This window comes from Lupinus angustifolius, chromosome LG10, assembly GCF_001865875.1.
Source record: "Lupinus angustifolius cultivar Tanjil chromosome LG10, LupAngTanjil_v1.0, whole genome shotgun sequence".
NCBI lineage: Eukaryota > Viridiplantae > Streptophyta > Magnoliopsida > Fabales > Fabaceae > Lupinus > Lupinus angustifolius.
In genome coordinates, this window is record NC_032018.1 from 1,033,544 (window position 1) to 1,048,370 (window position 14,827).

The 14,827-nt window shown below is 34.0% G+C and overlaps 1 protein-coding gene across 4 annotated transcripts; it reads left to right on the top strand.

Moving 5' to 3' along the window:
• On the top strand, nt 1,445–14,529 carry LOC109358263 (AP-2 complex subunit alpha-1-like). 4 transcript variants are annotated; one of them, XM_019602395.1, is made up of 28 exons: nt 1,445–1,459; nt 1,643–1,792; nt 3,437–3,568; nt 3,730–3,855; nt 4,688–4,750; nt 4,827–4,924; nt 5,018–5,225; nt 5,385–5,456; nt 5,536–5,628; nt 7,048–7,149; nt 7,345–7,442; nt 7,937–8,018; nt 8,476–8,564; nt 9,475–9,580; nt 9,666–9,731; nt 10,102–10,208; nt 10,301–10,405; nt 10,504–10,624; nt 10,709–10,897; nt 10,989–11,219; nt 11,536–11,616; nt 11,774–11,938; nt 12,020–12,106; nt 12,637–12,762; nt 12,863–12,943; nt 13,044–13,115; nt 13,341–13,420; nt 13,998–14,529. In XM_019602395.1, the coding sequence occupies exons 2-28, from the start codon at nt 1,667–1,669 to the stop codon at nt 14,149–14,151; spliced, it is 3,060 nt and encodes a 1,019-aa protein (XP_019457940.1). In that variant the 5' UTR covers nt 1,445–1,459; nt 1,643–1,666; the 3' UTR covers nt 14,152–14,529. The 4 variants fall into 4 exon arrangements, with proteins under 4 accessions (XP_019457940.1, XP_019457939.1, XP_019457941.1 ...); XM_019602394.1 differs by lacking the exon at nt 1,445–1,459 and adding an exon at nt 1,497–1,532; XM_019602396.1 differs by lacking the exon at nt 1,445–1,459 and having other exon boundaries at nt 1,558–1,792; nt 10,709–10,894.

Below are 14,827 nucleotides of genomic sequence, written 5' to 3' on the forward strand. Positions count from 1 at the left end.
CAATGAGTGTTCCCTCTTAAATTATTTGTTACACTCTTGGTAAGATGTAAGATAAAAGTTGTGTAGGCTGTTTTTTCGGGTACTATTAATGATATATTTTCATCCTTCTAGTATAGAACTGATCCCTTTTGGGGTTCGTGATTGTTCATTTCAATAAGTGTCGCTCCCATGAATTGAACTCGACTTTTTGGTCATTCTGTGGATTAGTTAGACTTTATACTATTAGACCAACAAGTTGGGATGGCTGTTTGAACCCAAGTAAATTGATGAAACACATGTGTTGATCAAAATGTCTTTGGACTATACCCTGGAATTGGAAATTGTGTTTCACTCTAAAAGGAAAAATACGAAGTGAGTAGTAGCATAATGTTTTATTAGAAAATTACAAAAAAATAATACATTACTTCTTAATCTATTAAATACGCCATTTTCTATAAAAGCTTACTTTTTGAAATATGAAAATCATCAGATAATTGTTTGTATTTTGTCTTTAATTGAAAGTTAGTGTATCCAAATTAAATATTTTCCGAATTACTAGTAACACTATTTATCCTAACAAGTTGGTCAAGAAAAACAAAATTTAAATTTATTTTCTTGAATAGTCATAACTCATAAGGAGCTGCATGGAGTTAGCATAATAGTGATCAATGAGCTAGTATAAAATTTCAAAGTTTAACATCACAATGCTTCCACAGTATGATCTCAATTAAACATCAATTCCTGAATTGTATCCTATTCATTACTATTCAGAAGCAATAGCATACGCACTAAAGAGGGGTCAGTCTTCATATCACAACAACAGAAGAAAATTATTATGATTTAATACGTGTATACTAACAAGTGTAAATGCATATATTAATTATCATTGATAAAAGTAATATAAATCAATAGTAGATGATATAAAAAACTTTACATCGATAATGCATAAATTTTAAACTCAAATTATTGTTCAAAGAGAAAAAAAAGGCTCAGTCTAGCTGTGATCACTAAAGAGTAGATGTAAGGAAAAGTGTTTACTTGACTTTTCTTGGGAATCTAGACAACATTATCATTCAATTTTGATACATATTCACTTAAATTTATACTATCATGAACTTTTCAGTTTTGAAATTGTTTTTTTGACATGAGTATGAAATTCAACCTAGAAATATTTTTCTCTTATGAATAAAAAACGAAACCTGTGATGAAAAGATAACAAAAAGGGAAAACAATGATGTCAAACAATTTTTAATGAGAGAATAACAGATTTTGAATAAACATTACATATATTCTTTTTTTTCTTTTCTCTTGTAATTATATTCTAAATATATTCATATAGATATGAATAGTAAGAGTTTGTTATATAACTCTTATAAAATTAATTAGAAATGAGTTATGAATGGTACTATAATATATTAAACTCATATAATTGACATATATGAGATTATTAAATCTGTTAGATGACTCGTAATGAAATTTGGTGAGTCCATCTCTTACAACTGTTTCTCCCTCTATAGATCAGAACCAAACACACCTTAACAACAAAGTCATTCGTTGTTGTTGTTGTCGTTGTTTGTATGTAATGTATCATTCTGAATTTGTGGTGAATATGAATAACAAATAACAAGTATTTATTGATTGTGTGCGTTAGATCCAAAGAGAGGTGAGAGAAGTGTGATCTATTGCGATGTCGGGGATGAGAGGTCTCTCTGTATTCATCAGCGACATTCGCAATTGCCAGAATAAAGAACAAGAGAGGCTTCGTGTTGATAAAGAGCTTGGGAACATTAGAAACCGCTTCAAAAATGAAAAGGTCACACTTTCAATTTCATCATTTCCCAATTTTTCATTATTTTCATGCTATGTTAACTTATAAATTAGTAGTAGTGCTGTGGTTTTGTGGTTTTGTGTTTTGATTCACCTTCTGTTTATCACATTTTTCAATTTGGCTCAATTTTGAAATTGTTGTGTGTCCCTTTGGCTGCATAATTGAAGTTAATATAGATTGGAAGACATGTATTGATTTAATAAGTGGTGTGTATATATACAGGAGGATCAGTTTACAATAAAAGTTAAGTCACACTAGTTACACTCCATCTCAGTCATTTATTTTCTTAAATCCAACGTAAGAAAAAAGAAATCTTAAATAACTTTTAAGTTTCAACCATTTGGTCTGTTAGACTTAAGAAAACGAATGACTGAGACGTAACTTGTCTATGTTAACTTTGGTGTAAATGGATCCCTCCTCGTGTAATATTAGTAATATACTCCCCTTTGACTGTTAATGAATGTTTTGTGATAGGGATAATCTTGCTCTATCACCACGCTTGTGTTCACATCATTATATGTGTAGAGGGAATTTGATTTAAGTCAAATGATATATTAGGTATTCTGCATCTTCTTTCTTTGGAAGAGGTTGTTTTGGATATTTGAAGACTCTTGGATTTGCTTCGTTTTATCTGTATTATATTTAGAAGTTCAGGCTCATGTAAAGAAGTGAAAATTGTATAGCAGTGCTCAGTTTTTTTCTCAGTTTATTGGTGTATGGTTGGAAAAGAACAGTAGAATATTCATTTACCCAATTTTGACTCGTGACTTGGTATGGTATATGTTTGCCTTTTGGCATCCATTTGGGTTTTTTAGTGGTGTTTCTTTGTTAGGTACACAGAGAACTGGGATGTTTTGTCACGTGACTCTGTCACTTAGGTTTTAGTTGTTTACGTTTCTTTTTTGTATGTTGATGCCTTATCCTCTTCATTTGTACTTTTCCCTTGTCATCAAATAATACTTATTTTATTGTAATTTTTTTTCTGTCTTTTCTAAATAGGGATGTCATTTTCACATTTTATGACCTGAAAGGGGGCTTTGGTCTTGCTTTCTCATAAGTAGTATATATGTTCACATATTACACACATTTAAGTTTTAAGCTGAAACTCATTTGTGTTTGCATCAATTGGAAAGAACTAGTCCTACTATTGTACACTTTATAGATATATGTGGTTCTGACTTCTGAACAGTATCTCCTTAGACAATTGATGATACATTTCACAAGCCTTTTGTTTGATAATGACATAAAATATTGATTGAAAACACTACACTAGCATCATAGCTTGAGATTTGGATTTTACCATCACCTTCAATGGGGTTTTAACCTTGTTTCTGGAAATGTGGAACATATCAGTTTGAAAAGCTCTTTGCCTTTTCTGCTCAATTTTGGTTTGCGGAAACTATTGTGTGATTTGGTTTGTGGAAACTATTTGCTTTAACTGACACTGTTTAAAAGGAACCTGAAGCATTTTCAGTTAACCTTGCTTCTTTGTTATTATTTTACTCTGGCAAATATAAAACATTTGCTCATCTTATACCAATTTAAAATTGTTGCTTGCTGTTAATCAAAACAAATTCATTGTATATTAGTGCATGCGTTTAGTTTTTAAACTTTTGGTTTTGTCTTTAGGCTTTGACTCCATATAAGAAAAAGAAATATGTTTGGAAGATGCTATACATATTTATGCTTGGCTACGATGTGGATTTTGGTCACATGGAGGCTGTTTCTCTTATATCTGCTCCAAAGTATCCAGAAAAGCAGGTAAAGCTTTTCCATCTTTTATGACACTATTTTGTCATGATTTGTATTTACCTTTTTGTATTCTTATGTAGTTCCATTTCAGTTCTTTTACATTTTTACCTATCAGAGAAAATATATGGACAGGAAAGACAGAATTCTAATATTGCCATGAATGACTGCAGGTTGGGTACATTGTAACATCAAGTTTGCTTAATGAAAATCATGAATTTCTCAGGTTGGCAATAAATACTGTGCGCAATGATATTATTGGTCGCAATGAAACCTTCCAGTGCCTAGCATTGACATTGGTATGGTGATGGAAAAAACTGACGTTTGAAGGCTTTCTATCCATATTAATCACTGCACATTTAACTTTATTTATGCATTTCTCTTAGTATCTTAGTGTAATAATGATAAGTCATACTGTCATAAAAATGTTTTGGTGGTTGTGGATAAATTTCTCTTTTGTATATTTCCATCCTCTGTTGATGCATGTGACACAAAAAACCTTTTACACGGTAATATGTGGACTTGCAATAAATATATGACTTATAAACTACAAAATTTCCACATTGTATGATTCCTTTTTTTATTTTTCCAGTATGGTTCCAACATGTGTGAATTCAAGGGTCTCACATATTGCTCACTGTACTCTTCCCTCTCCTCCTTTTTGCTTATTTGATTCTCAGTAGCTCTCAAGGTCATCAAAGGCAAAAGCCACTAGGGTTTTTTAATGCCTTTATGCGAAAGGCACCGTACATATTAGAAAACGGAGAAAATACTTAAATATTTGATCAGTTCACATTATTTTGCAGTGTGAATTAACTAGTCAACAATAGCATTCATAGTAGAATAAAACATTAAAATGTACAATTGACAATACCCTTCACTGCTTGGTGTTTGGAGTCCTAAAGACCACAACTGGTTTTTTTTACATTTTCACATTTTTTTATCTCCCTCAGTATCACATTTTTTTATCTCCCTCAGTATCACATTTAGTAGGTGTGCTGTATTAGCTGGACTACGTATTTGAGTTTCTTTTGCATATCAGATATCATATTATGTTATTTACTATGCATTTATCTATTACCTTTCCAACCTCTGTGTCACTGCCACAATGTTATACCTTCTTTTTTGTAGGTTGGAAATATAGGGGGGAGAGAATTTGCCGAGTCTTTAGCACCTGATGTACAGAAGTTGATGGTAAGAAATTATGCATTATTGGTAAATAGGTGGCATGATTGGAAAATATTGATGCTAACTGCATTTTGTGATCTAGATATCTAACAGTTCCAGACCACTTGTGAGAAAAAAAGCTGCATTGTCTTTGCTGCGTTTGTATAGGAAAAATCCTGATGTTGTCAATGTAGATGGATGGTAAATCCGAATGTGACTTTGCTGGTAATACACTTTGCCTTTATTGCTTTCCTTAAAATGTATCTTACTAGTCCCTTTTACCTTATTTTTAAGGGCGGATCGGATGGCACAACTTTTGGATGAGCGAGATCTTGGTGTTTTGACAGCTTCTATGAGTCTCCTTGTTGCGTTAGTATCAAACCATCATGAGGCATATTGGAGTTGTCTTCCCAAGTGTGTCAAAATTTTGGAGCGCCTTGCTAGGAACCAAGATATCCCTCAAGAATACACTTACTATGGTATCCCATCTCCCTGGCTTCAGGTTTGTAAATTTTTCTGTTTGGGGTTTGGTTTTAGACCGATTTCTTAGTGCCATTCTTACAGCTTGCCATGATTAAGAATTTTCAAGTGTCGAACTAAATATTACTTATTCATCTAGAAAGTTCACCTTCCTTTGTGCTTAATTTTTTTCTTAATGTAGGTCAAAGCAATGAGGGCTCTTCAATATTTTCCTATCATTGAGGATCCAAATATCAGAAGGGCATTATTTGAGGTGTGTCATATTGCATTAACACAGGCAAATATTTTATCTAGTTAATAAATTTTAGCGATCCCTGGGTTAATCATTTCAGGTCTTACAAAGGATACTGATGGGCACTGATGTCGTGAAAAATGTGAACAAAAATAATGCATCCCATGCTGTACTTTTTGAAGCCCTAGCTCTGGTATGTATGTATGATCATCAGACACCACTATATGTATTAAAACTAACAGATTTCTTCTTGCCTTATGATCTTATTACAGATGACAATATGCATGTAAATGTTAATCCATTGTTTGTAAATTTGACACACTAGCAGAACATGCCTTGACATTGTATGTTCTGGCTTTCTTGGTTCTATTGCCTAAGATGATATATTTAAGGGGAATTTTAACGACTGCGCTAGGTGCGTTGGTTAGTGAATCAAATAGATTTTTTATTGGAAATTGATTATTTCATGTACATAAATAGCTAAAAATTTGCTATTTTTAATGCATTATTTCCATTTTGAATTCCTTAACCAGTGCCCTTAGGGCACTCATTAACATGACCCAATGTTTCAAATTGCGGATAACATCACGTGATGCGACCGCAATATTGCGGTTGCAGTGATTGCCGCATCACACCACAATTGCGATGTGACACCAAACCACAATGGTACGACCACAATGCAACCGCATTGGACCGCAACTGCATCAGGCTGCAACATACCGCATCGATATCAAAAATATTTTTTACTCAAAATAATTCATACCGCAACAGTCGCAATCCGCATCTCAACGACTGCAATGATCACAATTGCAGTAACCGTATGACCACAATTTAAAGCACTGGCAGGACCCTATATTTAATTATGTTAAACGATTCATATTCATGATCTATTTGTAAAAAGTATAAATTAGAACTAGATAAAACAGAAAATGAAGAAAGCTTGTAACTGTAACAGTAATTTCTATATCTCAATCTTTGAATGATTACAAGAGTGAGCTAGGTATTTATACTAGCTTACAGCTGTCAGCTTAACTGCCAGCTCAACTAACTAACAACTAAACAAGTTAGTTAACTCCAAAGCTAACTACTTCTGTTCTCTAATACTATTAAAAGATTTACAATTTGCATAGTTAGGTGCTTAAATAAATGCAGTTATATGCACCTATTCATGTACATTACCATTTGACTTAAATACTAATGTATTATGTGGAGATAAAAATGATGTCATGTTGATGTGGACTATCTTCTGCACCATTCTTCATACATAAAAAGCACACATTAAGTCTAATAACCACATGTCAAACATCAAAGAGATAGTTTGAGTGATGGATTGTCATTTAGTATCTTTCAATCTCCTTCTCTCTATCTCTCTTGCTTGGTTGTCTTTGTTTTTATCTATGAGCACATCTGTTGGTGCACATGATCATGTTGAGATGGTTACTGTGTGCATTTGATGGTTCAGTAATCTGTTCTTGCTGCTATTGATATATGACTCTTCATATAAAGATGCGTATAGGGAATCCAGTTGCTATATGTCATTTCCTCTTTCCTCATAATTTTACATACAATTTTTTTACTCATGATGGCAGTTTTATTTAACTTTCTATTCCAGGTGATGCATCTTGATGCTGAGAAAGAGATGATGTCTCAATGTGTGGCTCTTCTTGGAAAATTTATTGCTGTACGTGAACCGAACATTCGATATCTTGGCTTGGTAAGTTGGGGGCAGAATTAGTTTATCTGTATACCGTCTTTCTTTTTCCCCTGTTCTGGGGGTGGGGCAAGGGTTGTATGACCAATATTCTATGGTAGATCTCAATGTATCATAGTTTAAATGTAGATGCATTGGTGGCTATTGCTGTTGTAATCCTATATTCCAGTTTGTAACATCTATGCTATCACGGTGCAGGAAAATATGACTAGAATGTTAATGGTTACAGATGTGCAAGATATCATAAAACGACATCAAGCTCAGATTATTACCTCATTGAAGGATCCTGACATCAGGTTACATGTGTTATCCTATGTATTTACATCATTGATAAACTATGCAGATTATCATTATTGCTGGATATCTATGCAGACATTTTAATCAAGTCGAATTAGAGCATATTTGAATTATTTGACCATCTGATAAAACTACTATTTGATTTGTATGATTTTGATTTTCTCACAACACACATCCAGTGGCCCCGTGCTAAACAATTTAAGCTGACTTAAGAGCAAAGATGGAGAGACATGTGGATTTTCTTTTCACCATCTTAGTTTTTTAGCTTATGTTGTCCTGTCTCTTTAATATGTAGGTTAAAAATATTTTTGTTTGTTTTTTATTTTGTGCAAAAATGTGATGTGAAGAGAAAGTTGAAGTTATTTACTAAACTAGTTTATATTTGAATGTTTTGGTAGTGCATTATAATGCAAGTTTGATACAGAGCTTATTTCTTTGTTCTCAGTATCAGATTTTGTTAAGTCAAGTATTAACCGCATTGGTTTATACACAGTATTCGGAGGCGTGCTCTAGATTTACTTTATGGTATGTGTGACATTTCAAATGCAAAGGATATAGTTGAAGAACTACTGCAGGTATGTAACTAGGTCCAGACTAATTTATGCAATCTGGAAATCTCATTGTAAACCCTTCCCCCCTCCACTGTCAGATAACTAAAAAACAGATGAACGAAAGCAGACCAGCTAAACATGTTGTAGATATATATATACCATAAATTTGCCCTCACCAAACAATGTAAGCCTTTGGGAAAGTTGATTCTTGACATGGTACCAGTGCCTCTCTGACCAAGTGGTTAGGAGTTCGTTCCCTGCTGTCATTATTCTAAATAAATAAAAGTGAAATTTCAGCACTAGGTTCATTGGGCCTGTGCATAGTCCACACTTCAAGCCCAAAGGGCTATTGTGTAAGGGGGCATGTTAGATATACAAACCATTTATTTGCCTTCACCCAACAACTTAAGCGTTTGGGAAAGTTGGCTCTTGACACGTGTAAACCAAAAATGATCAGCTTGCAATTTCAACTGTTTTGTAGTATCTCAGCACAGCAGAGTTTGCAATGCGTGAGGAGTTGTCACTTAAAGCAGCTATTCTAGCAGAGAAGTTTGCACCAGATCTTTCATGGTAATGCAATTGCTCCTACTGGAAACATATAAGAACTATATTGCTACTTTGGCAGACAATCATAATTGGGTTATAGGCTTCTGTGGTTCATATTGTTTTGTGTGTATACTAATACTAATAAATAGTATTAGTATAATATTCTGTGGTTATAGACAATCAATCTTTTGTAAGGAGAAGGAAAAAATCAATAGTATGCAGCTCCTTATTCTTAATACTAATAAGTCAAGGTGAAGGACATGGGTTACTTTAGATATGTAATTATACTGAATAAATAAGTCATCTCATATCCTGAAGAAAATCCCCCGATATCTCAATTAATATATCACATCCAAAACTACCAAAGTATCCATAATTTTTGTCAGGTCAACATATCAGTTCTTTATGGTACTGTAGGTGGTTTCACTATCATATATGTGATTGGATATTTTATCCAACATGAAAAACTTAGTCCAATCGAAGAAATTTGTTTATTTACTTATTTTGTAGTTTGATTTGTTTTTCCATCTTTTCTTCCGGGAGTGACCAATACTAAAATTTTATTGAGAAGAAAAAAACAGTATAACAATAAAATGTGTTATGTTAAAATCATAAATTTCTATGAAAAAAGTATATGATCAATTTAGAATCCAGTGGGATTAGATTACACTAGAGTAGCTAGTTTGTGTCCTTTTTGGACATGTGAGATGTAAATCATTAATTTCTGTAGATTCTCTGGAATTGTGAAGGTCTGAAGACTTTAGCTTTGTATATTTTGTGCAGATGTTGGTTGAACAGACTTCTATTTGAATATAGCCACCCCCCACTCCTCCCAACAAAATTAAAAAAAAAACGAGAATTTCCATGCCATCATGAACAGAAATTATTGTTGGTATTATATGTATATTGATATCTTGCCATTCATTCTTTACAGGTATGTTGATGTGATTCTTCAATTAATTGACAAGGCTGGAGATTTTGTTAGCGATGACATCTGGTTTCGTGTGGTGCAGTTTGTTACAAACAATGAAGATCTACAGGTGAGTTTCAAGCTTTAGTGAGTAGCAATTATATCACTGCTTCCTAGTCGACTCATAATTTACAGGGAAAGTTGTCTTTGATCAGACTTATGCCGCAGCAAAAGCACGAGATTATCTTGACAAACCTGCCATACATGAGACAATGGTCAAGGTTTGTGTACTTTTAACTGCCATTCTGTAATCTTCTGAGTGCTATTAGATGGTATGGATAATATTTATCTGAATTGAACACTCACCACTAGTGCTCTCTAAACTATAAAATGCATAAATGACATTCATATTTCATATTAGAACCAAACAGTACGAACATTTTGATTTATGGAGGGAATCCATTTCAGCTGAACTATCATAATCTGTTATGAAGTATGAGGAATGTTTATAGGTATTTGTTTCTGTAAGTCATGGGTTTTCCTTTATATTGTTTCATTCATTGTTTGCTAAGTAAACTGAGACAGTGAGAGGTCTAATGTCAGTCAATTATTTGTTTAATATCTGTTTCTCATCTCTATACACTTGAACAGGTCAGCACATATATACTTGGAGAGTTTGGGCACCTTCTAGCAAGACAACCGGGATGCAGCCCAAAGGAAATATTTAACATTATACACGAGAAGCTTCCTACTGTGTCGTAAGTGGAATCACGCTTTACTTCTCAGTTTTTTCATAGTTGGGATCCATTTAGCCTAGATAAATAACTTATCATACATCCTTTATTTTCAGGGCTTCTACTATTTCTATTCTTCTTTCAACATTTGCTAAAATTCTGATGCACACTCAACCGCCAGACCCTGAACTACAAAATCAGATATGGGCAATATTTAGAAAGTGGGGTTTACCTTTGCAGTGTTTGGTTTATTTGTTATGGGTTATTCTATGGTTTTTCACCATGCCGTAGGTTTTGTAACCCATTTTCTCATTTTCAGATATGAAAGTTCAATTGAAGTTGAAATACAACAACGAGCTGTTGAATACTTTACACTGAGTAGAAAAGGTGTAGACCTAATGGATATATTGGCTGAAATGCCGAAGTTTCCGGAACGGCAGGTAACTTGTTCGAAGGTTGTTCTTTTATCCCTTGAGTAATCAACATTATAGCATTCATGTATCAATACTCTTCTTCAAATTTAGTCTGCATTGGTGAGGAAGGCCGAAGATACTGAGGTTGATACTGCGGAAAAAAGTGCCATAAAGTTGCGAGCCCAACAACAATCTCAAACATCAAATGCTTTGGTTTTAACAGACCAATCTTATGCAAATGGAACTCCGCCAGCCAGCCAACTTAGTCTTGTGAAGATTCCCAGTACGAACAGTAAGGTGGTTAATCCCTTCCTCCACGTAGACCTCTTTTTCTGATAATTTGTTTACACTTGTCGCTTCTTAGTTCGACACTAACTTTGTTTTGAAACAGGATGATAGTTCAGCAGATCAAAGATTATCTCAGGAAAATATGACTTCGAATAGAGAAAATTCTGCACCTCCCTCTGCAGATCTCCTTAGTGATCTCTTGGGTCCATTGGCTATTCAAGGACCTCCGAGTAGCAGTGTCCACCCTCAGCCTAGCACAAATTCAGGATTGGAAGATACTGTTATTGAAGCCACAGCCATAGTACCTGCAGGAGAGCAGGCCAATGCTGTGCAGGTACATGCTTTGATTTGAGTACCAAAATAAGTAGTGAAGTCATTTGCTTTACCAAATGAGTCACAAAATTCTATTTGAAGATTTCAAGTAATCCGTGCCATATATTTATATATCTTATATTTCTTTCTCTCAATTAAGATTCATGATGGATACAAGTTGTTACACCCAAACTATTTCTTTATTTGAATCAATACAAGTTTACGATAGATCAAGTTGCACATCACCTTTTTACCTAGACTCCATTAAACATCAGAAAAATATTACTACTAACAATTTGTGTGTGTTGGAAGATAACTTGCTCCCTTTGTATGTGCAGCCCATTGGAAATATTGCCGAAAGATTTCATGCTTTGTGTGTGAAGGATAGTGGCATACTATATGAGGATCCTTATATTCAGGTTTTTTTATTCACTTATCTCCCGTGTTCTCTAGTATTTTTTATTCGAATCATGGTCATGTATACGTGCACTTTATTTGCAAATACCTCTATTTGTGATAATTTAAGTTCGGCTCAACCTTATATTCTTAGTTTGTTTTATGTATATACTTGCACAGATTGGCACTAAAGCAGAATGGAGAGCTCATCATGGCCATCTTGTTCTTTTCTTGGGGAACAAGAATACTTCACCTCTTGACTCTGTTCAAGCTGTAATATTGCCTCCTACCCATTTGAAGATGGAGCTCTCACTAGTACCAGAAACTATACCTCCTCGGGCACAGGTGAGAAATCACTGTTATTGTTATCTATTCCTTTCCAATTTTGTTAGTTTTGTTTAGGTTTTCCTTCTTTTGGTTGCATAGGTGCAATGCCCACTTGAAGTCATTAATCTCCACCCAAGCAGAGATGTTGCTGTTGTTGACTTCTCCTACAAGTTTGGTAACAATATGGTACTTAAATTTAAGCATGTATTTTATGTTCCTAATTTGACAAATCCATTATTTCTCTCTACCCAGCTCAAATCCTGATAGAGTTGGTCATGTACTTCCATGTCTAGTGAGATAAATATTTAGGCTGACCATTTATTTTACATTGCATAAACACGAGTTATCTTGAGATGTCTCTCATGAAGTCAAGTATTGATGGAAGTGTTTTCATGTTTTTCATTAGAAGTCCATTGGATCGTAGGGAGTGGTTAATTGAAGTTATCAATTAGCACAATTTTTAATTTTTAGAAAGTGTGTTCTTTGTTATGTATTGGTTCTTCATCGTTGAAGAAATTGTGATATAGCAAACATGATTATAGTATTAAGACCTTAAATTTCAATGATAAGTTTAATGTTAGGAGAAAATGGATTTTATGTAAAGTTAAATGGAGGATTTATTGCTACTTTTGACAAACTACAGTTTTGAAACACTAACAACAACAACCAAGCATTGAAACCTTAATCAATGTATATTCATCTATGCCGTTTCATAGGTCAATGTCAGACTTCGACTTCCTGCTGTCCTAAATAAATTTCTTCAGCCTGTATCTGTATCTGCTGAGGAGTTCTTCCCTCAATGGAGATCACTTACTGGACCACCTTTGAAGCTTCAAGAAGTGGTATGTATTCTGCATTATGTACACAGTGAAGTTTGTGTGCTCCTTGGCTAGCTTGTTCTTATGGTCATGCAGTGGTTCATCCTCTTTGTTGGTTTTTCAGGTTAGAGGTGTTAGACCACTTCCCGTGCTCGAAATGGCAAACTTATTCAATAGTTTCCATTTGACAGTTTCTCCTGGACTTGTATGATATTGAAAATCCCTCTGATTTACTTCCCACTTTTTCTTATTTTCCCTGAAATTCATTAACATGTGTTTGATTTTTTCAATTGTTTCTGCTTTAGGATCCGAATCCCAACAATTTTGTTGCGAGTACAACATTCTTTTCACAAAGTACAAACGCAATGCTATGTTTAGTAAGTATATATATCAAATCACATACCATGCGTTCTAGGCCCTGCAAATAGCCTTATATATTTTTTAATAATCTGTATACAATGAAGGCAAAGCATTTCACCCACTTTTCGATATCATTTCCTGTTACACCCTGTCTATATAGGTTTATCTGCAAGTCACTCATAATTGAATTTAGATGATAACATAGGTACTTGTTTTAACATTTTACGTAAATGATAATGCAGATGAGAATTGAAACAGATCCAGCAGACAGAACCCAGCTGCGAATGACAGTTGCTTCAGGGGATCCTACACTAACATTTGAGTATGTGATTTAGTTTTCTACTTTACAGCTTAGTTCTGTACTGTAATTGCTTTTTTCGGGTATAATTTTATATGTGTGACGCAGTTTTGATTAAACTATGGGAAAAAACATTTAAACACAAAAGAGTGACCCAGCGCACGAATCTCCCACCTAGAGAAGTTTAGAGAGAGGAGACGTAAACAACCTTACCCTCGTAAGCGAAGAATATTTTTCCAAAATTTGAAAGCAAACAACCTTGTCATTGCTCGAGGTTCACCTTCCAGGAAAAAAGTATTTGATGGAAAAAACTATTTAAAGAAGCTAGAAGCTTGAAGTTTATTTAAAAAAGATAGATTATTTTGAAAGTAATTGCATTTTTCTTAATTTACCCCTTTAAAACTACTACCACCAAACAGTTATTATTTTTAATCTATACAAAATACTAGTTCACACAATCACACATTTTTTCTTTTGCAATTTACTATTTATTAAAGCAACTTTTTTACATATCCAAATGAAACTACATATTTTAATCAGTTATGAAATAATCTATTTTTCGCAGCTACATCTTTTTCTGATGATTGATATTAATTTACAGGCTGAAGGAGTTCATCAAGGAGCAGTTAATTGACATCCCAACAGCGGCCCGTGCACCAACTCAAGCACCTTCGGGCGCAGCTTCCGTGGCTCAACCGGCCAGTAATCCAGCAGCATTGACAGATCCCGGGGCAATGCTTGCTGCTCTTCTATGACAATAAAAAGGTGGTCGAGTCATGACAGTGTTCATTACATACTTGTAAACCTGATCAATACAGCCTAACCGACACGTGCGTCCCTCAAGCTAAATCAGGATGCAAGGGCTGGCGGAATTAAGGGCGAGCTTGTTTTTATAGCTGAGTTGTTACATGTTAGAGGAAGGAATTTGTGGTTTATATTGGCCATTTTTGAGAGATTCTTTCTGCACAAAGTGATTATTCTTTAAGAGAGATTTTATATTTTTCCATGTTCCAGGTTTGGTTGGATTGTTGTGGTGCTAGTGATAGCGTGTAAGATAGGACCATTTGTAACAATTTGAATTTGTTATTCACAAGTTATTATAGTTGCAATAATAGCAAGTTTTTTTGCATGAAAATGCTTAGGGCTTCAATTTCTTATTAAAAGTATAGTTGAGACTCGTGTGCCAAAGTTTATACATATATACGATTTGGAGCTTTATAATCGATCCACAAAATTGAAATCCACGAATAATTTTATAAAACTAAACGAACATTTTATTCATAAAAGGTTATAATCAAGATTAATTTTATTCACAAAATTGGAGCTTTAGCATTGGTAAGTGAACTTAGAAAACTAATATCCGTAAAATAAATGTAAGCAATATTCAAATAAAAATGAATAGAAGACATTCTCCAACATCATTTTATTTTT